The sequence below is a fragment of the Capra hircus genome, chromosome 25 (genome assembly GCF_001704415.2).
Source record: "Capra hircus breed San Clemente chromosome 25, ASM170441v1, whole genome shotgun sequence".
In the NCBI taxonomy this organism is placed as follows: Eukaryota; Metazoa; Chordata; class Mammalia; order Artiodactyla; family Bovidae; genus Capra; species Capra hircus.
In genome coordinates this window covers 27099979-27122062 of record NC_030832.1, presented here as the reverse complement: position 1 = coordinate 27122062, position 22084 = coordinate 27099979, and the positions used below count along the sequence as shown (strand labels likewise).

General features: G+C 54.3%; 2 protein-coding genes and 1 long non-coding RNA gene across 5 annotated transcripts; 2 read left to right on the top strand and 1 right to left on the bottom strand.

Annotated features, from left to right (window-relative positions):
• PRSS36 (protease, serine 36) lies at window positions 5836–14330 on the top strand. Of its 2 annotated transcripts, XM_018040625.1 has the most exons (15): window positions 5836–5872; window positions 6168–6203; window positions 6392–6427; window positions 6828–6990; window positions 7426–7706; window positions 8168–8334; window positions 10858–11107; window positions 11216–11345; window positions 11663–11919; window positions 12006–12169; window positions 12569–12806; window positions 12919–13060; window positions 13323–13588; window positions 13666–13787; window positions 14051–14330. In XM_018040625.1, the coding sequence occupies exons 1-15, from the start codon at window positions 5836–5838 to the stop codon at window positions 14327–14329; spliced, it is 2568 nt and encodes an 855-aa protein (XP_017896114.1). In that variant the 3' UTR covers window position 14330. The 2 variants fall into 2 exon arrangements, with proteins under 2 accessions (XP_017896114.1, XP_017896115.1); XM_018040626.1 differs by lacking the exon at window positions 13666–13787 and having other exon boundaries at window positions 13323–13401.
• LOC108633897 lies at window positions 13659–18128 on the bottom strand. Its single transcript, XR_001917265.1, has 3 exons — window positions 18075–18128; window positions 14487–14685; window positions 13659–13754 (listed from the first exon to the last, which is right to left on the bottom strand). It is a non-coding gene; the product is annotated as an uncharacterized LOC108633897 (long non-coding RNA).
• PRSS8 (protease, serine 8) lies at window positions 17495–22055 on the top strand. Of its 2 annotated transcripts, none has more exons than XM_018040629.1 (6): window positions 17495–17837; window positions 18101–18118; window positions 19821–19983; window positions 20211–20482; window positions 20570–20736; window positions 20869–22055. In XM_018040629.1, exons 1-6 carry the CDS (start codon window positions 17753–17755, stop codon window positions 21190–21192), a joined length of 1029 nt encoding a protein of 342 aa, XP_017896118.1. In that variant the 5' UTR covers window positions 17495–17752; the 3' UTR covers window positions 21193–22055. The 2 variants fall into 2 exon arrangements, with proteins under 2 accessions (XP_017896118.1, XP_017896117.1); XM_018040628.1 differs by having other exon boundaries at window positions 19818–19983.

Here is a 22084-nt window from a genome sequence, read left to right as displayed (position 1 = left end):
ACTTGTCTTTCTCTGTCTGGCTTACTTTACAAAGCATAATGTCTTCTAGGTCCATCCATGTTGTAAATGGCAAGTTTTCATTCATTTTTATAGCTGAGTAATATTCCATTGTGTATATATATATTATATATATATACATTTTCTTTATCTGTTCATCTACTGATGGGCACTTGGGTTGCTTGTATATCTTGGCTATTGTTAAGTAATGCTGCAATGAACATAGAAGTGCGTACATCTTTTCTTTTTTGCTTACTTACTTATTTATTTTGACGGCCCTGGGTCTTTGTTGCTGCATTCAGGCTTTCTCTGGTTGTGGTATTCGGGATTCTCATTCTGGTGGCTTCCCTTGTTGCAGAGTACAGGCTCTAGAGCATGGACTCCGTAGTTACAGTGCACGAGCTTTGTTGCCCCCGAGACATGCGGAATCTTTCCAGACCCGAGGTTGAATCTATGTCCTGTCCACTGGTCCACCAGGGAAGTCTGCATATACCTAGTCTAATTAGTGTTTTCACTTTTTTGGATAAATACCCAGGAGGAGAATTGATGGATCATATGGCAGTTCTGGGCTGCCCTGGTAGCTCAGCTTTTCTACTTTTAATTCTTTGAGGAATTTCCATACTGTTTTCTATGCTAGCTGCAACAATTTGAATTCCCACCAACAGGGCACAAGGGTTCGGATTCCCCTTTCTTTACATCCTCCCAAATCACATAAACCCTTAAGCTCAGAGAACCTTTCCTGGTTTTGGTCAGAGAGAAAGATGTGAAGACAGAAAAAGGGTCCGAGAGATGCTACAGTGCTGATTCTGAAGATGCAGAAGGGGAGCCATGAGCTGTGAATACAGCCTCTGGAAGCTGGAAAAGGCAAGGAAGTGGGTTTTCCCTTAGAGCCTCCGGGAAGGAACTAGTCCTGATGACCTGGTGATTTTAGCCAAGAGAGACCCCTGTCAGACCTCTAACCCTCAAAACTGTAAGGTAGCAAATTTGTGTTGTTTTAAGCAACTAAATGTATGGCATTGTGCTACATCAGTAGCAGAAAACTAACACAATAGCTGATCTATACGTTCCCCACCACCAAATACAGCAACAGTGAACCGCGCGTCCATGCACTGCCTCTCTTACCAGAGGCATAGCCGTATAATTAGTGTGTTGATGATATTTGATCACGGTGTTATTGGCTGACATTCTGCCATACTATAAAAGTCAACCTTATGAAACTTCTTGCTGTTTTTGCCAGAATGATACTGTTGAGGGAGATTTCCTTACACCAAGATGTCCTCTCCATGAGGACTTACAGGAGAAATTTATATTCTGTCCTAGTTGCTTGGGTTTCCCTCTTTGTATTGGCTATTAGGAAACTTAGAGCAGTGATTCTCAAGCTAGGGCATGTTGGGGTAGAGGAACTATCAGAATCACCAGGGCAGCTTTTGCTAACCGCACTTGCACTCCCAGAAATTCTCATCTGTCTCCCTAGAGAAAAATGTTCCCTCTACTTCCCACAATATACATTGCTTTGGTGAGTTCCTGTCCTATTTAGAGAGGTAAGTTCTATTCCTCAGGCCTTTGGGGTTGGGGAAAGGGTAAGAATTATTGTCTTTTGGAGGGGGTACATCCTGTGTCAGGGAATTTTAGTTCCCCGCCCAGGGATGGAACCCACACCCCCTTCATTGGAAGTGTGGAGTTTTAAACACTGGACTGCCAGGGAAATCCAGGAATTAGTCTTTTTTTTTTTTTTTTTAAGAATTATTGTCTTTAAGCAGTATTTCTCAAGTATTCTTGGTAACCCCTGGAAAGACCCCAAGACCCTTTCAAGGGGTGCCCAACAGCAGAACTATTTTCATGACATTAAGTATACAGTGTAGGTTTCCAAAGGATTCTTGACAATGATAACCCAATAGACTGGATGCAGAAGCAGATATGGGAATCCAGCTGTATTCTATTAATACAGCTAAAGGAGACACTAAAGGGAATTCCACACAGTCCGGTGGTTAGGAGTCTGCACTCTCACTGTTGACAACCGGGTTCCATCCCTGGTCAGCCAACTAAAATCTCACAAACTGCCCAGCGTGACACTCTTATTAAAATCAGCTCTCAATGGCTGAGCTGTTGCCAGGAAGGGAGAAAATCTTTCTTCCCCTTGCTGGGGGGTAGAAAAGTAGTGCCACTTTCTGCTGGAGATGCAAAATACTCTAGTGTCTCTTCTGATTGGGACCTGTATAGACATCAAGGAGTGTGTGCATGGGGCTTCCCTGGTGGCTCAGATCATAAAGAATCTGCCTGCAATGCAGGAGACCCGAGTTTGATCCTTGGGTCCGGAAGATCACCTGGAGAAGGAAATGGCAACCCACTCCAGGATTCTTGCCTGGGAAATCCCATGGACAGAGGAGCCTGGCAGGCTACAGTCCCTGGGGTGGCAAAAGAGCAAAAGAGTTAGACATGGCTTAGTGAATGAACAACAATAACCAATATGTGCATGAGAGCTCCTCCTTCTGGCCTCCCAACTCCATTTCAGTGAGGTTTCCCTTTATTAATTTTCACTCCACCTCATTTACCTTCATTGCCAACCATGGATTAGCTAAATTTAGCAAGATTATCTGGAGAAAGCAATGGCACCCCACTCTGGTACTCTTGCCTGGAAAATCCCATGGATGGAGGAGCCTGGTGGGCTGCAGTCCATGGGGTTGCTAAGAGTCGGACACGGCTGAGCGACTTCACTTTCACTTTTCACTTTCATGCATTAGAGAAGGAAATGGCAACCCACTCCAGTATTCTTGCCTGGAGAATCCTAGGGACGGGGAAGCCTGGTGGGCTGCTGTCTATGGGATCGCACAAAGTCGGACATGACTGAAGCAACTTAGCAGCAACAGCAGCAAGATTATCAGTTGAATCCAGTCAATTGTTGGGTCTCTGTATTTGCATTTCCTCTCCCTGATCATTTCTCATTTTCCCTAACTCTTGTCACCCTGGGATTGTACCTCCCCAAAAAGCAAAAGTACTTAGGCTTTGCCTAGACCTCCCAAAGAAAGGCAATGCCAAAGAATGCTCAAACTACCGCACAATTGCACTCATCTCATACACCAGTAATGTTCAAAATTCTCCAAGCCAGGCTTCAGCAATACGTGAACTGCAAACTTCCAGATGTTCAAGCTGGTGTTAGAAAAGGCAGAGGAACCAGAGATCAAATTGCCAACATCAGCTGGATCATGGAAAAAGCAAGAGAGTTCCAGAAAAACATCTATTTCTTCTTTCTTGATTATGCCAAAGCCTTTGACTGTGTGGATCACAACAAACTGTGGAAAATTCTGAAAAAGATGTGAATACCAGACCACCTGACCTGCCTCTTGAGAAACCTGTATGCAGGTCAGGAAGCAACGGTTAGAACTGGACATGGAACAACAGACTGGTTCCAAATAGGAAAAAGAGTACGTGAAGGCTGTATACTATCACCCTGCTTGCTTAACTTATATGCAGAGTACATCATGAGAAACGCTGGGCTGGAAGAAGCACAAGCTGGAATCAAGATTGCCAGGAGACATATCAATAATCTCAGATATGCAGATGACGCCACCCTTATGGCAGAAAGTGAAGAACTAAAGAGCCTCTTGATGAAAGTGAAAGAGGAGAGTGAAAAAGTTGGCTTAAACCTCAACATTCAGAAAACGAAGATCATGGCATCCGGTCCTATCACTTCATGGGAAATAGGTGGGGAAACAGTGTAAACAGTGGCTGACGTTATTTTTCTGGGCTCCAAAATCACTGCAGATGGTGACTGCAGCCATGAAATTAAAAGACACTTCCTCCTTGGAAGGAAAGTTATGACCACCCTAGACAGCATATTGAAAAGCAGAGACATTACTTTGCCAACAAAGGTCCGTCTAGTCAAGGATATGGTTTTTCCAGTAGTCATGTATGGATGCGAGAGTTGGACTATAAAGAAAGCTGAGCACAGAAGAATTGATTCTTTTGAACTGTGGTGTTGGAGAAGACTCTTGAGAGTCCCTTGGACCGCAAGGAGATCCAACCAGTCCATCCTAAAGATCAGTCCTGGGTGTTCATTGGAAGGGCTGATGTTGAAGCTGAAACTCCAATACTTTGGCCACCTGATGCAAAGAGCTGACTCATTTGAAAAGACCCTGATGCTGGGAATGATTGAGGGCAGGTGGAGAAGGGGGGGGATGACAGAGGATGAGATGGTTAGATGGCATCACCAACTCAATGGACATGAGTTTGGGTGACCTCTGGGAGTTGCTGATGGACAGGGAGGCCTGGCGTGCTGTGGTTCATGGGGTCACAAAGAGTTGGACACAACTGACCGACTAAACTGAACTGAAGACTGCTGTTTTCTAGGAAAATTGGACAAATTGAGTATTTTTAAAAATCTGTTTATTTGGCTGCGCTGGGTCTTAGTTGCTGCTCACAGCTTCTTTTAGCTGCATCATGAGAACTCTTATTTGCAGCAACCACACTCAGAGTTGGGGTTATGTGGGATCTAGTTCCCTGACCAGGGTTCGAACCTGGTTGAACTTTGGGAGTGCAGAGTCTTAGCCACTGGACCACCAGGGAAGTCCCTGGACAAACGGAGTATTGTTAGTAGTGTTATTAGTTTATATTATTGTTAAGAAAATGGATGTATGTGTGTGGATACTGTTTGTTTGACCTTCCATTTCCACTCCCTATACTTCTCCATCCTGATCTGTCCCCTCAGAGGGTGACCTTTCTGGGCCACATCATGGGCTGTCTTACACTCTGACTTCCGGTAGGTTTCAGGTAATGGGAGGAGCCAGCAGGTGACCAAAGTGAGTGAGATGGGGACTTTCCTTCCTCAGCTCCCTCCCTGCTGAGCCACTGGTTGATAAAGGTTTTTGTTTCTCCCCTGAGGCACTCCTATTGGCTGGTCCTCTCCTACAGCCCAGCTCTCTCTTTCCCAGCTCTAATATCTGCTTCCTCTCTCTGCCTCTTCAGGAGGGGCTCTCCAGTATTGTTGGCCCCCAGGTGCTTCATCATCCCTGATGGTTGCCCAGTTCCCTGCCTACCATCTATAAACAGTTCCTTCCTTAAACTGTCCTCGATTCCTCTTTGAAGCATCGTATTTCTTAAGTCGACTCCTACTGTACCTGGGTTGAGTGACTTTCCTGAGGTCATACGAAGTAAGTGGCACAACAGCCGAGAGTACTTACGCTAACACAAAGAAGGGTAGAGCCTTTTCCGGGCCCTATCAGCCTGCCCAGCCCCCTCCCAGAATCCTCTGCCCTGCCCCAAGCTGCCGGAATCTGTGATCCCTTTGTTGGGATGGGATTGAATTCCCTAGGGCTCCCGTCCCAGACCTGGCCAGCAACTCCAGTAACCAGAGCTGTGTGAGAAGAAAAGGCCAACCCATTGGGGTAGCCGCACCCTAAAGAGAGATGAAGAATCAGGTGAGTCACACCACTGAGGGGCCACCTTCCCTGTCCCAAGGGCCACTGCTGACCTGCCTCACCAGGGACCTAGCACTTTGGCCTCCTAGCCTCTGGCCATCCTTCCCTTCCCCCCTTGGGGGTTCTCTGCTCCTCCCTCCCCCACCCAGTAGGTGTCCAGGAGCTATGACCTCTGCCTCCCACCCCCACCCCGGGCCTCTAGAGACGTGAGATGCGCACAGGGCTCTGGGTGGGGACTTCAGGCTCCCTACTTCCTCCTTCCAGCCCCAGATCCACTCAGATTCCCAGAGATGGGCTCCAGCCAGGGAGGGCGGGGTTCTTTCTGGACCCTCAGGAGTCACGGGGTGCCGAGGCAGAGACAGAGCTGTGTGGCAGGGAGTGGATCTTCACCCATCGCCGTGCCTCCAGCTGACTCAAACGGACCATGTCCCAGCACCTGCTTCTCCCGCTTGTGATCCTTGGTAAGCTCAGGGGACAGGGCATGGCTGCAAAGGGTCTGGGTCCTAGCCTCTGGGGAGCTGGAAAGCAGGACTCCAGGGGTCCACCTGGGGAGTAGGGTGTCAGAGGAGGACACCAGAAGAAGATGAGAGTGAGGTGTCGGGAGGGGCAAGAGGAATAGCCTATGAGAAGAAGGGGCATGGAGGTCTGGGTGCCATGAGGAGATGGAGTACTTGCAAAGTTTTGGGGGAGGGGGCCATGGAGGGCACATCGTCCTAACTGTAGGTCTCCAGCCTCTTCCTGCCTCCATCTCTCCAGCCATCAGCCCCATCCCGGGAGCCTTCCAGGACTCAGGTAAGGCAATGCCACTGGGGGAACATCACCGGCAGAGGCAAAAAAGATGGGACGGGTAGCCTGGGTGCTGGCAGGGCGGCTGAGAGAGCAAGGAATTGGGGAAGAAGAAAGCAGGAAGATGGTGGCTGTGCATTGTCAAGAGCTGGAGGTCACCAGTATTTTCCTCTCTTTACCCCTCTGACTCCCAGCTCTCAGTCCTACTCAAGAAGAATCTGAAGATCTGGGTAAGGAATCGGGGTGGGGAGGAACCTCAGATCTTAAAAGAAGTTAAGGTTGGCTAGGCAATGAGGTTAGAGAGCATCACCAACTCAATGGACATGAATCTGAGCAAACCCTGGGAGATAATGGAGGACAGGGGAGCCTGGAGTGCTGCAATCCATAGGGTCTCGAAGAACCAGACAGGACTTAGAGACTGAACAACGAAAGGTGATGAGAGGTGGAAGTGATCAGAAACTTAAAAATGCGAAACTTCTGTTTGTTTCTTTCGCAGGGGATGGGGACGGGGGACGGGGGACGGGGGAGGGCAAACTAAGGGGAGTGGGAGATGGGGCTTTGTCCTGAGTTACCTGGGCCTCCGGCGTGGGGGGCAGGGACAGGCGATGACCTCCACGGTACCCCTTGCAGACTGCGGTCGCCCCGAGCCGTCTGCCCGAATCGTGGGGGGCTCAGACTCTCAGCCGGGCACCTGGCCATGGCAGGTGAGCCTGCATCATGGCGGGGGCCACATCTGCGGGGGCTCCCTCATCGCCCCTTCCTGGGTCCTCTCGGCTGCTCACTGTTTCGTGACGTGAGTATTCGCGCACGTCCAGTGCCTCTCCTTCAAAAAGCCGAGCCCGACCGGCAGCTGGACCTCGCGGACCCAAGCTTAACTTGGAGCCCGGCCGCCCCTGCCTCCCCACCCTCCTGACGCTAAGTGCTCTGCTGGGTATCCGGGTTCTGACTATTTGGGGAGGCAGCCAGCGGACTCGCCCCGTCACCCCACCAACTATCCGAATCTGAATTCCATCTTTCCAGTTCTCCCCCCAACACCTCCAAATCGCATTCGCTCCTCCCCCTTTTACGAAGCTAGCTCAACCCGGATCGCCCCAGCCCTAAATCTAGATGGGACGCACCCCTCCTGTGGTCTGGCTGACCCCACCTTTTCCCTGACTCCGAGCCCCCACCCCACGAGGGTCTGCCCGCTCCCTCGGGTCCACCTGACCCCCTTCCTGCCTCGGCGCAGGAACGGGACCTTGGAGCCCGCGGCCGAGTGGTCGGTGGTGCTGGGCGTGCACTCGCAGGACCGGCCCCTGGACGGCGCGCAAGTCCGCGCGGTGGCCGCCATCCTGGTGCCGGACAACTACAGCAGCGTGGAACGGGGCACCGACGTGGCCCTGCTGCGCCTGGCCTCGCCCGCTAGGCTGGGCCCCTCCGTACGGCCCGTCTGCCTGCCCCGAGCCTCGCACCGCTTTGCTCACGGCACCGCCTGCTGGGCCACCGGCTGGGGGGATGTCCAGGAGGAGGGTGAGTGGAAAAGGGGGGTGTCTCGGGAGGTGGGCGATTGGGGGGTGGAGCCTACCAGGTGGGTCCCTCCCCGGGTACTTGATGGGGCCATTCCTGCGATGATGATGTCGGAAGAAGAGCGGAGAGGAGCCGGAGGGGACACTGATTTTGGATGTGGTGGGTTTAAATGCCATGGCGCAAGGAGACAGAGATGCCCAGAAGGCAGTCGCAGGGGACCTAGCCGTTATTGTTCAGTCGCTCAGTCGTGTCCAACTCTATGGGACCCCAAGGACTGCAGCACTCCAGGCTTCCCTGTCCTTCACCAGCTCCCAGAGTTTGCTCAGACTCATGTGCATTGATTCGTGCCATGGCGCATGGGGACAGACATGTCCAGGAGAGCCCAGGAGGGTACCAGGCTAAGCCCTGGGGAAGAGAGAGCTGCATCCCTGCCTCACAGCTTTCTTCTCTGCTTCTGTCCACAGACCCCCTGCCTCTCCCCTGGGTGCTACAAGAAGTGGAGCTGAGGCTGCTGGGAGAGGCTGCTTGTCAGTGTCTCTACAGCCGGCCTGGCCCCTTTAATCTCACTTTCCAGCTATTGCCGGGGATGCTATGTGCCGGCTACCCACAAGGCCGCAGGGACACCTGCCAGGTGAGGGGAGGTGCCTGCACCTGCCTGCAGGGCCAGGCAGAGCCCTAACCAATAGGAAGCAGTGTGAGGAATAGACTAATCCTCCCTCTTCGTATTTCTGAACGTCATCTGCAAAAAGAGGGTAAGATTGCCAGCAGAAGGGATCGATGTGAGGATTATAAATGGACAGAACTTGGGGCTCAACAAACGGCCACTATTATTGATGGGCAGTATAGTGCAGTGGATGTCCAGTTTAGAAGCTCAGCGCCATTGCTTGTGAACTGTGTGGCCTTGGCCAAGTTATTTAACCTCTCTGTGCCGACTTTCTCATCAGAAAGATGGGGATGATAGCGTTACCTACTTCGTCAGGAGGTTATAATGATTAAATAAATTTGTACATGTAAAAAGTATTTCTGGAATCCCTGATGGCTAGTGGTAAAGAATTCGCTTGCAGTGCAGGAGACCACCTGTAATACAGGAGACATGGATTCGATCCCTGCGTTGGAAAGATCCCTTGGAGAAGGAAATGGCAAGCCACTCCAGTATTCTTGTCTGGGAAATCCCATGGACAGAGGAGTCTGGCGGACTAGAGTCCATGGGATCTTGAAAGCTGGACCCCACTTAGCAACTAAACCACCACCGAAAAGGATTTAGAACAAGGTCTGGTCCTTGTGCACGCATGCTAAGGTGCTTCAGTCATGTCCTACTCTTTGCACCTCTATGGACTGTGTAGCCCACCAGGCTTCTCTGACCATGGGATTCTCCAGGCAATTATCCCATACTGTAGCCTAGAGCACAGGACCTATTACTTAGTGGATACTCAACAAACAGTTCTTTTTAAAAGTGAATTAATCCTTCACAGAAGGGAATTTTCCGGATAATGGGCTGAAGGCCAAAACATGATATATTTTAACCATTGTCCCCAGAAATGTTCCTCAAACGGCACACATTTTTGACGGCACTCAAGCATGCATGGTGGTGATGGGAATTCAGTTTTGATGATTTTCAGGGTCCCTCCCAATTGATTTCAGGGTCCCTCCCAATTATGAAAAAGGGGATTCCATGCTATAAGGGTGAGCACTCCAGACTCTGAATCCAGCGACCCAATTTCATGTCTCAGTGGGACCTTTCTGTTTGGGCTTCCCTGGTAATTCAGCTGGTAAAGAATCTGCCTGTAATGCAGGAGAACCCGGTTCAATTTCTGGGTCAGGAATTCCCCTGGAGAAGGGATAGGCTCCCCACTCCAATATTCTTGGGCTTTCCTGGTGGCTCCGTCAGTAAAGAATCTGCCTGCAGTGTGGGAGACCTGGGTTCGATCCCTAGGTTGGGAAGATTGCCTGGAGGAAGGCATGGCAACCCACTCCAGTATTCTTGCCTGGAGAATTCCATGGACAGAGGAGCCTGGCAGGCTACAGTCCATGGGGTCGCAAAGAGTCAGCACGACTGGGTGACTAAGCACAGCACAGCACCCAGTTACAAGGTTCCAGAACCTATGGACATAATCCCTGCCTCTTGAACAGGATTGCCAACAACTCAGCTTCCTCTAGACCCATGCTGCTGTCCAATAAAACTTATGATGATAGAAATGTTTTTCTATCTGTACTGTCCAGCATTATAGTCACTAGCCACACTGGCTATTGAACACTTTTTAATTTATTTATTTTTAATTGAAGAATAATTGCTTTACAATATTGTGTTGGTTTCTCCCATACATTATTGAACGTTCGAAAGGTGGCTAGTGTGATTGAGGAAATGAAGTTTTAATTTTATTAAATGTTAATTAATTCAAATAGTCACAGGGGCTATCACATGTATCATATTGGACAGTACAGTTCTGGATAATTCTGAGCTTTCTCTGTAACCCTCCTCAGGTCACAGAGATGCCTGACCTGGATTATAGTCATATCTTAGGGACAATGCCCCAGCAGTAAACGGTCCCAGAACCCTTGTTTTAATGTCTGTTTCTTGTAATTCTTCCTCCTTAATTTTCTACAAACCATTCTTTCTTGGTGCTTTTCTAACAGCCTTTTCCTCCTGAATGCTGACATCTCTGATTTACTTTTTTTTTTTTTTTTTTGGCTGCACGGGTTCTTAGTTCACTCGGGATCTTCAATCTAGTTCCCTGTCCAGGGATTGAACCTGGGTCCCCTGCATTGGAAGCAAGGACTCTTAGTCACTGGACCACCAGAGAAGTGCCTCCGATTTACTTTAACAGTTTAACAAGGAATTCTAACAGCTTAGAAACCAAAGACAGGGTTTAACAATTTATTGAGGAATCATTTGGCTCTGAATGAGACCGGCAGGCCTCTCAGATGTGGCCTTTACTGCATTAGCCTGGTGCTCTTGGCTTTGGTTCCTCATCAGCCTTTCTGTTCTACAAGGCTTTCTCCTGCTCAGAGCTGTAGGGGTCACAGAGAACAAGGCACAGCCCACGTAGATTTCCAGGAGAAGGTGGCTGTGTGTCGGACCAAAAAGAAGAGGTAGTCCAAGATAAGCTGGTAGGTCCCTGGGCTGATCCAGTGACACTGAGTCATCTGCCATCAGGGTGACTCTGGGGGACCCCTGGTCTGCAAGGAAGGTGGCCGATGGTTCCAGGCGGGAATCACCAGCTTTGGCTTTGGCTGTGGACGGAGGAACCGCCCAGGAGTCTTCACTGCTGTTGCTCCCTATGAGGCATGGATAAGGGAACAGGTGTTGGGCTCAGAGCCTGGGCCTGCCTTCCCCACCCAGTCCCCAGAAGCCCAGTCAGGCCTCCCTGAGCCCATGAATGAGAACTGCACCACCGCCCTGCCAGGTGAGGAAGGCAGGACCCCTAGATGTCAGCTGGATCTGGGAGATTTGAGTTCAGGTGGAAACTGCCTGGGTTCAGGAGGCCCTCTGACTCAGGCCTCTCACCCCTCAGAGTGTGGGAAAGCCTCGAGGCCAGGGTCCTGGCCCTGGGAAGCCCAGGTGATGGTCCCAGGATCCAGACCCTGCTATGGGGCACTGGTGTCTGAAAGCTGGGTCTTGGCACCTGCCAGTTGCTTTCCAGGGTGAGTGAAAACCCAGTCTTGGGCAGATTCTTGCTCAGTCTGAGATACTATCTAACTGGCCCCAGCCATTCCCTTGGGTAGGGTAGGGGTAGAGGTGTGGGGTCCCATTGGAGGAGTATGATCCAGCTCAAAAATCAGGGTCCTAGTCTCTCTGGGGCAAATACAGGGGTAATACAAATTCGACCCAGGATTGGGCGGAGGGGTGGGGGAAGGAGATGCAGAATCTTGCCTAGAGACCCTGACTCTAAGCCAAGGGTGGAGGTTTAGAGCTGAGCTTGCAGGATCCAGCTCATGTTCCCAGTCTCCCCATCCCGCAGTCACATCAGCTCAGCCCGCCCGCCCAGCGACCTGGACTACTGGCGCGTGCAACTGCCCTCGCGCCCGCGCGCGGAGCAGGTGGCGCGCCTCGTGCCACACGAGAACGCCTCGTGGGACGACGCCTCGAGCCTAGCGCTGCTGCAGCTGCGCGCGCCCGTGAACCTGAGCGCGGCCCCGCGGCCAGTGTGTCTACCCCACCCGGAACACTATTTCCTGCCAGGGAGCCGCTGCCGCCTGGCTCGCTGGGGCCGCGGGGGTGAGTGGGGGCCCGGCGCCGGCCGGGCGGGGCGGACCCGGGGCCGGACGCGGCGGGAGCGCTGGTTCCCTCCCCTTCTCTCGCAGAACCCGCGCCCGGAGCCAGCTCGCTGCTTGAGGCGGAGCTGTTGGGCGCCTGGTGGTGTCACTGCCTGTATGGCCGCCAGGGGGCGTCAGTGCCGCCGCCAGGAGAGCCGCCGCAGGCGCTCTGCCCCGCCTACCAGGAGGAGGAGATGGAGGAGAGCTGCTGGGTGAGCGGCGGGGGCGGGGCCTAAGAGTTGGAATAAGAAGGAGGAGCGGACTGTAGGCGGGGAGGGGCGGGGCCGGGGAGGGGCGGGGAACCGGGAGCCGCGCTGTGGGGGCGGAGACGGGGTTAAGGCGGGGCCTGATCCTGGAAGCCTTTTGGGGAGCGGCCAAGACCCGCCAAGACCGTGGGACTGTTTAACTCCTCTTGGTTTAAAGAGAATCCTAAAGTGAGGGCAGCCTTCTTACTCAGATTAGCGTTGGAGCCTGGCTTGGAGGAGGTGGGATTTCTTGTGTCCGAGTGCGGGACAGTTTGGAGTCCAGGGAAGCTCCAGGACTGTTGCTGTCCCCTCACCAACTGACACACGCGCATAAAGGCTGTTAACACACACACCCTCTTGCTACAGAACTACTCTCATTGGAGCCTGCTGTGCCGGGAAGAGGGGACCTGGTTCCTGGCTGGAATCAGAGACTCGCCCAGTGACTGCCTGCGTCCCAGAGTCTTCTACCCCCTGCAGACCCACGGTCCATGGATCAGCCATGTGACTCGGGGGGCCTACCTGGAGGACCAGCTGGCCTGGGACTGGGGACCTGAAGGGGAGGAGACTGAGGCACTAACCTGTCCCCCTCACACAGAGAATGGTGGTGAGGAGGGGGCTTTGGGGCTTAGGGGCCCCTGGGGGTGCTTAGATCCATGATAGGGGCTTTGAGAGTCAGCTGTGGGGTCCCCACTGAGGGCCTCATCTCCTCTCCCTAGCCTGTGGCCTGCGTCCCGAGCCGGCTCCGATGGGGGTCCTGTGGCCCTGGCTGGCAGAGGTGCATGTAGCTGGAGATCGAGTCTGCGCTGGCATCCTCGTGGCCCCAGGCTGGGTCCTGGCAGCCACTCACTGCGTCCTCAGGTGGGTCTCACCCATCTTCCTGGCAAGAGGGAGACATTGGGAGAGGGGCCAAAGGACAGTAGCAGGCTGTTCTCCCTTTAGGGCTTTTATTGCACCAGGAATTGCTTGAAGTGTTTTGAGACAGAAGAGAGATTTCAAAGGAGGGCTAATGAAGGAGTTAGTGGAATGACCCTGGACATTCGTTCCACGCTTTCCCCTGGGCTGGGAAGGATTCATCCGCAGTGAGGGGATCAGGAAGTGACCCTGGACCTTGTTTCTGCAGGCCAGGCTCTACAACGGTGCCTTATATTGAAGTGTACCTGGGCCGGGCGGGGGCCAGTCCCCTCCCCCAGAGCCACCAGGTGTCCCGGTTGGTCATCAGCATCCGCTTGCCCCGGCACCTGGGACTGCGGCCCCCGCTAGCCCTCCTGGAGCTGAGCTCCCGAGTGGAGCCCTCCCCATCAGCCTTGCCCATCTGCCTTCACCCAGGGGGTACCCCCTTGGGGGCCAGTTGCTGGGTACTGGGCTGGAAGGACCCCCAGGATCGAGGTGAGAGCCCTGGGTCCTGGGGACGAGAAGGGACAGGATGTCAGAATGCCTGGGACAACCTTCCTTCCTGTCTCTAGTCCCTGTGGCTGCTGCTGTCTCCATCTTGACTCCGCGACTCTGTCACTGCCTCTATCAAGGCCTTCTGCCTCCTGGAACTCTGTGTGTCCTGTATGCAGAGGGGCAAGAGGACAGATGTGAGGTACAGGGCCTGGGTATCCTGGCCCGGTCAGGGCAGAGGCTGTGCTGGGCAGCTGGACGCCAGGGGGAGAGCAGGGTGGGGCTTCGTAGGTGCTAGGTTTCAGATAGGAAGATGCAGTGCTTTCTGACTGGACCTCGGGAGAGACCGGGGGCCAAGATGCCTGAGGATGGAGAGGAACAGTGGTTTGTGACTGGGTCCTAGGAGGCACAGAGGACCGGAAGGAAGAGTAAGGGCCCTTGTTGCTCTTGGCCCTGATGCTGCAGGTAACCTCAGCACCTCCGCTCCTGTGCCAGACTGAGGGAGGCTCCTGGGTCCTCGTGGGCATGGCTGTTCGAGGCAGCCGGGAGCTGTTTGCTGCCACTGGCCCTGAAGAGGCCTGGATCTCCCAGACAGTGGGGGAGGCACCTTTTCTACCCGCAAGCAGCTTCCCCCACTGGCTCCCTGAAGGCAGTGATCTCTGTCCCCCTGACATGGCCAGGGCCTCAGGTTCCCCGCGGGCTGCTCTTTTCCTGATGCTTCTCACCCCCCTGATCCAGGGCTGAGGCCCCCCCCCAACCTCCCCGGCCCCCAGGGCCCTGGGCTACCTCCCCTTCACCTCCCCCACCCCCTTCCACCTCCCACTTCCCGCCCAGTGAGGCTGGAATGTAGCCCAACCAGCTCCCGTTCCCTTACCCAGAACCTCTGGAGCGCTCCACCCACCTAGACTGCAGCGGCTTCGGATAATTGGGCTTCAGTGCCCAGCTATTTCGGGCTCTGGCATTCTTGAGGGCAGCGGGAGCCAGCGGACAATAAACACGTAAACACAGACACGTGGCCTTGTGGCACGGCTGGAGGCAGGCTGAGGGGGCCGGGGGGCCCCAGGGCTGGGCCTCTCCCTCCTAGGCCTCTGTGAGTCAGGCTGTGGGCAACCAGGAAATGTGTCTGCGATAAGGTGGCAGCTGTCCTTCATTCCTGCCCCAGGGTGGGGAGGTTGGGTGGCCAGCTGGGTGTCACATCCCTAGTGGAATCAGCGTCCCTGACACCTGCTGGCCACAGCCTTGGCCCTGCTGCCCCTCCCCCTCGAGACCAAGAAGGACTGAGGGTGAGGGTCAGCGGGAGAGTCCAGGGGTCTGGGAGTGCCAGGTCGGTCTGTCATATTCTGCACCCATGGGGAGCCTCCCCCATATACACACCCTGATGAATGGTGTCCCAGAGTGTACGCCTCCGGTTTCCTCGTACACACACCCCACTTGTACGCTTCAAGGGCCCACCACATCCTGCCCAAAGCCCCCAGGGTCTGGACCCCATCATGAGTCCCTCATCTGTACATCTCACAGCCTCTTCCCATCACTAACCTGTGTGTGTGTGTGTGTGTGTTAGTCGCTCAGTTGTGTCCGACTCTGCGACTCCATGGACTGTAGCCCACCAGGCTCCTCTGTCTGTGGGATTCTCCAGGCAAGAATACTGGAGTGGGTTGCCATTTCCTCCTCCAGGGGAATCTTCCCAACCCAGGGATCCAACCCCGGTCTCCCAAATTGCAGATAGATTCTTTACCATCTTAAGCCACCAGGGAAGCCACAGCCAGTGTACCTCCATGTATTAATTCAGCCACGTTTCCTGCTAACTACTGACTCCTGGCTAACTCCAGCTAACTCAGGATGCTGCGCTTCCACTGCAGGGGGTGTGGGTCCCATCCCTGATCAGGGAACTATGACCCCCGCACTGCATGGAGCAACATGGCTGGGGCCTTGACAAGTCCATGAAATGCTCCCAGCATGGTGGGGAACACGTGGACTGGGGGTCAGGAGAAAGCCCCAGAGGAGATGATGTTCTAGCACAGAATAAAAGCAAAGGAAGACCCCTACGGGGCAGAAGGGTTGCTTGGGGTGGAAACCAGCCGCTAAGGGTAGCAATGGTTGCTACCCACCCCACTGAGGGCACCTCTGCAGCTGGAGTCACCGTTTGCAGCAAAGGGTATGAGCAGATGGCTGAGTCAATCATATGCAGCAGAAGATTGACTAGGCAGAGGGTAGGGGGAGACATATAGGAAAGCTGGAAGTTCTTGAAAGATTGAGGGACTGACGAGATGGACAAAGGATCTTCTTTTCTTTTTGGCTGTGCCAGGTCTTAGTCGCAGCACACAGACTCCTTGCTGTGGTTCGTGGACTTCTCTCTAGTTATGGCGCACAGACTCTAGAGGTCGAGGGTCCAGTAGTGGGGCTGCCTGGGCTTAGTTGCCCCCACGCCAAGTAGTATCTCAATTCCCTGGCCAGAGATTAAACCTGTACCCCTTCACTGGAAGGTAGATTCTTCCAGTGGTTAACTGGACCACTAGGAAAGTCCCTGGACAGAAGTTCTTAAAGAACATGGTTTTTTTTTTTTTTGGCTATGCTACCTAGCATTCAGGGATCTTAGTTCACCTGTCCATGACCACCTCCTGCAGTAGAAGTGCAGAGTTTTGACCACTGGACCACCAGGGAATTCTGGCGCCTGGCTTATCTTTAGCTGTCAGATCTCAAAGAGAATATTCCCTTGAATCTGTCTCCATAGGGACATACACCCCTATCTGTTCCCCATACCCAGTCAGTCACACATATGCCATCCTCCATAAGCATTTAATATGCCCCATTCTCTACCCAAACCCACCCATCATGTCCAGTGTCTTACCTTCTCCACCTCAGCTTAGACTCCTTCCCAAGTCAGTCTCATCTCCTTTCCCAATCAAGGAATTCCCTGCCCTCCAGCCTGGGCCCTAAAGTCCTGGCTCAGAGAGCCAGATGCCTAGTCTCAGGGAAGGAAGGTGGGCAAATGGGGGCTCTCTTTTTCTAAAGCTCGAAGTCAACACACATTCCCAGTTGCCCGAATTTCTACAGTCGCAGAGGAAGCAACCGACTTCCCAGACCAGGCACATTGGCGCCCTGCACCCTCCACTAGAGGACCCTTCACCGGGACCACCCTTCCCCATCTTTGCCTTGTTAACACCTTTTCAAAAGCCTTTGAGGTCTCAGTTTGAAAGGCACCTTCTTGAGGAGCCCTTCTTGATGCCAGCCCGGGTCGGGCTCCTGTCGGTGGCCTCCAGAGCCACCCCCCACCCCGCCCCGCACTTCTTTCTCCATCTCCAGCCTCATCTGAAGTCATTCTGTAATTGCTTGTGTCATCCTGTGATTCAGGTCTGTCACCTCAACTTCACCATGAGCTCAGGGAAGGCAGGACGGTGTCCGCTTTGTCTCCTGTACCTGGGACATATTAGGCTCTCAATAAATATGTATGGAATGATGAGCATCCCCGGACACGTCATCACACCTCACCACATGCAGATGAGGTTTCAGGCTCCACAGTAGGGCCTGAAGGAGCCCTAGCCCCGGGGCAGAGCCGGGTGTCCCGGGGCTCAGACAGCAGGCTTCAGGAGGGAAGGAGGGAGCAGTAAGATAACAGAGGCCAGGCCAGGCCCTGAGGGGGCATAACAGGTATGGGAGATCTGAAAGACCTGGGCCCAAGAGCAGTTGGGTCAGGAATCCAGACATCCAGGTTTCCAGCCCTGCCTGGGGCTGCTTAAACAACAGCCCCCCCCCACACACACACACCTTCCTGCCCACCACACACACAGCCTAGGGGTCACACACACACACACACACACACACACACACACACAGCCTAGTCTGGTGAGAGAGGCCGGTGGAGCTGAGCGGCGGGAGTTGGGGGGGCGGGGCCAGAGGCGGGGCAGGCAGGTAGGTGTCCTTTCCTGGAGCTGCCACTCCGGAAGGAAGGTCGGTGCGTACCCAGGGCAATCTGGAGACCGGTCCTCCCTGCCCGACTGCAGAGACCCCAGCATTTCCCTTGCGCTCGCTTCCTACCTTAGAAGCCAGCCTTGGACACCTGCTTCTCCTCCCTTCCGAGATCCCGACACCGGGAGCTTGCCTTTGAGCCCCTCCCTCTTGGCTTTGAGGTCCCTTCCCCTGGGTGCCCAGGGCACCTGGTCCTGGGCCATGGCCAGGAGGTCGGGCCTGGGGCCCAGGTGGCTGGAGGCTGTGGCCACTGTGCTTTTGCTTGGATTATTCCGGAATGGGATAGGTGAGTGTGGGCGCGGGCGGGGAGCATGGGGCTGGCGAGGGTGGGAAGGGGAGGAGGGGAATGCACTGGGGCCAAGGGTATAACCCTTTTCAGGGGTATGTCCCTTATTCTGGGCTCAAGAACCCCCATCTTCAGCCTCGCTGGCTCTTGGCCTGTCTCCTCAGCTTTGGTCTCCTTGGGGCTAGGGTGAGGGGTGGGGGAGCCTGGGGTCTGAATTCTAGAGGCTTCCCTACTTACCCCTCCCTCTTTCTCTCTCCCTCCAGGAGCCGTTGTGGCCGAAGGTGAGGCTCGCCTGGGAGGAATGGGGGAGGGGAAGGGGAGGGGTGGGGCCAGGGGTTCAGATTTCCATGGAGCATTGGAGCACCTGACCCTCTCTTCTGCAAAGCTGTTTCCTCCACTCCCGTTGTCTTATTTAGGTCCCTGGTAGCACTTGAGGCGGGGACGATAGCCTCAATCTTTAAGACAGTGACGGGCAGATAAGTGACTTGCCCAACGGCACACAGCCAGGAAGTGGCTGCGCTGGGATTTGAAGTCAGGTCTGAGTCCAAAGGTGGGTTGTTTTGAGGGTAGCAAACCAAGGGTCAGTCTCCTTGGCAGTCCCTGCTTCACCATGTACTGGCTATGTCTCACGCGGCCAGTCCCCTCACCTCTAAAATGAAGTTGAAGGAATCCCCTGGCGGTCCAATGGTTAGGACACTGTGGTTTCACCGTCAAGGGCCCAGTTTGGTCTCTGGTTGGGGAACTAGGATCCCACAGACCATGTAGCGCAAGCCAAAATAAAATGAAGTCAATTCTGTCTACCTCCTGGGGCTGCTTGAGGAGTCAGGAAGATGAAGGAAGTGAAAGCCCCTTCAGGGCCTGGCATTGCTTGAACTGTTGGTCTCTAAATGGTAGCTATTGTCCTTTTTACGAGGAGATGGGGAGGAGCCTGGCTGGGTGGTTTTCCCTGCACCTGAGAAGGTGACTTTGTGAAGGGCATTTGGGTCCTGCTCCAAACAGTGGCCTTCACAGGGGTGGGGCTGTCCTGGAAATGAAATGAGACGCTCACACCCTGGGATCCAGGCTGTTCTGTTCATTTGTTCAACACATCCACGACTCCATTTGTGTGCCCAGCACTGGGGACGTGTGAGTCTGCCCTCGTCTCTGCCCCTAGGGAATGCCCAAGTTGGTTGGTTGAAGTAGACAGTGAGAATGCGAACAGCCCTGTCCAGGAAGCACAGACCCTGGGAGCTCTGAGGCATCACCTATCTCAGTCAGCAGGGTGACAGCAGACTTCAGAGGCTCTGGTATTTGAACCACCTCTATAGGCAAATAGAAGTTGTTGTTATTGTACTCAGTTGCTAACTTTTGGCCAACTCTTTGCCATCCCATGGACTGCAGCACTCCCGGCTCCTCTATCTACTATCTCCCAGAATTTGCTCAAATTCACGTCCATTGATGTCTAACCATCTCATCCTCTGCTTTTGCCTTCAGTCTTTCCCAGCATCAGGGTCTTTTCCAGTGAGTTAGCTTTTCCCATCAGGGGGCCAAAGTATCACCATTTCACATTTCAAATAGAAGTGGGGATGAGGAAGACTACCCTAGGCGGAGTGATCTGAGTAAGCAAAGGTCTGAGGTCTAGTGTGTGGCCCGACATGACAGTGAGTGTCCAGATTGTTGGCAGAGTGGACAGCAGCGCCATGAGAGGGCCGGAATCTCTCTTAAGGGCAGAATGGAGCCAGGGAAGGATTTAAGCAGCGGTGTGAACTGGCCAGATGTGTAAGGAGTAGATCAGATGGAAGGCAGGAAGGCCCGAGAGGACAGAGGCTGGGTGAGACCTTAGGACAGCAGGTGACTGGTGAGCTGGGGGATGGGGACAAAGCCTCGCTGGCTTCTGTGAACTCACCCCTGAAGCTCCAAACCAGACTTCCTGGGCTGTGTCGGGTGAGGAAGTGGTCTGGTGGCTCCAGAGGTCCTGACCCTCTCCCCTTCCTCTCCCAGCAGACTCCTGTGGCATGGTCCCTCAAGGACGCATCACAGGTGGTACCACTGCAGCTCGCGGCCAGTGGCCCTGGCAGGTCAGCATCAACCACCACGGCACCCATGTGTGCGGCGGCTCTCTCGTGTCCAATCAGTGGGTGCTGTCGGCTGCTCACTGCTTCCCAAGGTACCCATGGGGTGGGGGGCAGGGTGGGGAAGTAGGGTGGGGGTCAAGATTCAAGGATCAATGTAGGTCAGACTGGGGGTTCTTGGGTTGGATCTAGGGGGTATCAATAAAGCCTGTTAAGGGTCTGTCAGGAGTGAAGGCCAGAGGTCACAGGTCACAGGATAAAACTAGGATGCAGAGTGGGACCCAAAAGGTCAGCTGCTCTGCCTTCACCCCTCTGCCTGCAGTGACAACAAGATAGAAGAATACGAGGTCAAGCTGGGCGCCCACCAGCTGGACTACTACAGCACTGACACCCAGGTCCGCGGGGTGGCCCAGGTCATTTCCCACGAGAAATATTCCCATGAGGGCTCCATGGGTGACATTGCGCTCCTCCGGCTCAGCAGCTCCGTCACCTTCTCCCGCTACATCCGGCCGATCTGCCTCCCCGCAGCCAACGCCTCCTTCCCCAATGGCCTCCAGTGCATTGTCACTGGCTGGGGCCATGTGGCGCCCTCAGGTGAGGGACAGGGCTGACGTCTAGAGACACAGAGGGGAGCTGACTTAGGCTAGGAAACCCTGGGTAAGCATCTTTCGCCCCCCACAGTGAGCCTCCCGAACCCCCGGCCACTGCAGCAACTTGAGGTACCGCTGATCAGTCGTGAGACCTGTAACTGCCTGTACAATATCAATGCCAAGCCCGGGGAGCCCCACCTAATCGACCAGGATATGCTGTGTGCTGGCTACGTGAACGGGAATAAGGATGCCTGCCAGGTAAATGCAGGGGGTCCAGGTGAATGGGGGAAGACAGGTGTGTCTTGGGAGATGAGGGCTTGAGGGGCTTGGCCTGGATGGTTGGAGGCCTGGGGTCCCTACCTGAAAGCTGTTGTGTGGATTTTCTTCTAGGGTGACTCTGGGGGCCCACTTTCCTGCCCAGTGGCAGGCCGCTGGTACCTGGCAGGCATCGTAAGCTGGGGTGATGCCTGTGGGGCCCCTAACAGGCCTGGTGTTTATACCCTGACCTCCGTCTATGCCTCCTGGATTCACTACAAAGTGGCGGAGCTCCAGCCTCAGGTGGTGCCCCAAATGGAGGAGTCCCAGCCCGATGGCCACCTCTGCAGCCGCTACAAGGGTTTCAACTCTGCCCCAGCACAGGGCTTGGTGGGGCCCATCCTTCTGCTGCCACTTGGCCTGACCCTGGGCCTCCTCCGCCCACTGCATGAGGACTGAGCTACTCACGCCTGGGAGCTGCTTTGCTTCTGAGACCTCCACATCACACCCAAGGACGGATGCTGTTCCCATGTTAGGCCCCACCTGGGACACTCTGGGCCCAGGGCCTGACTTGAGTCACTCCCTCCTCCCAGGACCCTGTGGGAGTTCAAGGCACCATCCTGAACTCTGAGCCCACTCTTCTGGATTGTTCTTTGGGACAGTAACCTCCGCTCCAGGAGTTTACTGCCTGTGGTACTGGCTACAACCTCTGGTCACTTCCATCTGCTGTCCACAAGCCTATCTGCTGGGCTCCTATGTAGCCCCCAAGGACCCTCTGCTATGAAAATGGGCCCTGGCTCCCCACCCATTTCTAGAAGACTGGCCAGATGATGGCCACTGAAGAAGGACTGGCTCAGCACCTCACCTGCTCTGTCTTATGAGCCCCATCACTTCACCCTCTTCCTGTCTTCTGGGCCAGGGCTGCCTCTGAAGTGTTTAAGTCACTTAGTTGTGTCCAACTCTTTGCAGCCCCATGGACTGTAGCCCATCAGGTTCCTCTGTCCATGGGATTCCTCAGGCAAGAACACGGGAGTGAGTGGCCACTTCCCTTCTCCAGGGAATCTTCCTGACCCAGGAATCAAACCCTGATCTCCTGCATTGCAGGTGGATTCTTTACCATCTGAGCCACCAGGGAAGCCTGGGGTTCCCTCTGGGCAGCAGGTTTTCAAGGACAAAAAAGGCCCCAATCTTGCCTCACTGGCTGCCATGCCCCCCCGTGAGCCCTGACTCCTGGACTCCGGAGGACTGAGCCCCCACCGGAACTGGGCTCCAACATGCATCTGAGGTGGGGGGTCAGAAGGAGTAAAATGTTCTGAGCACAACTGGCTATGTGTGTGTGTGACATGAAATG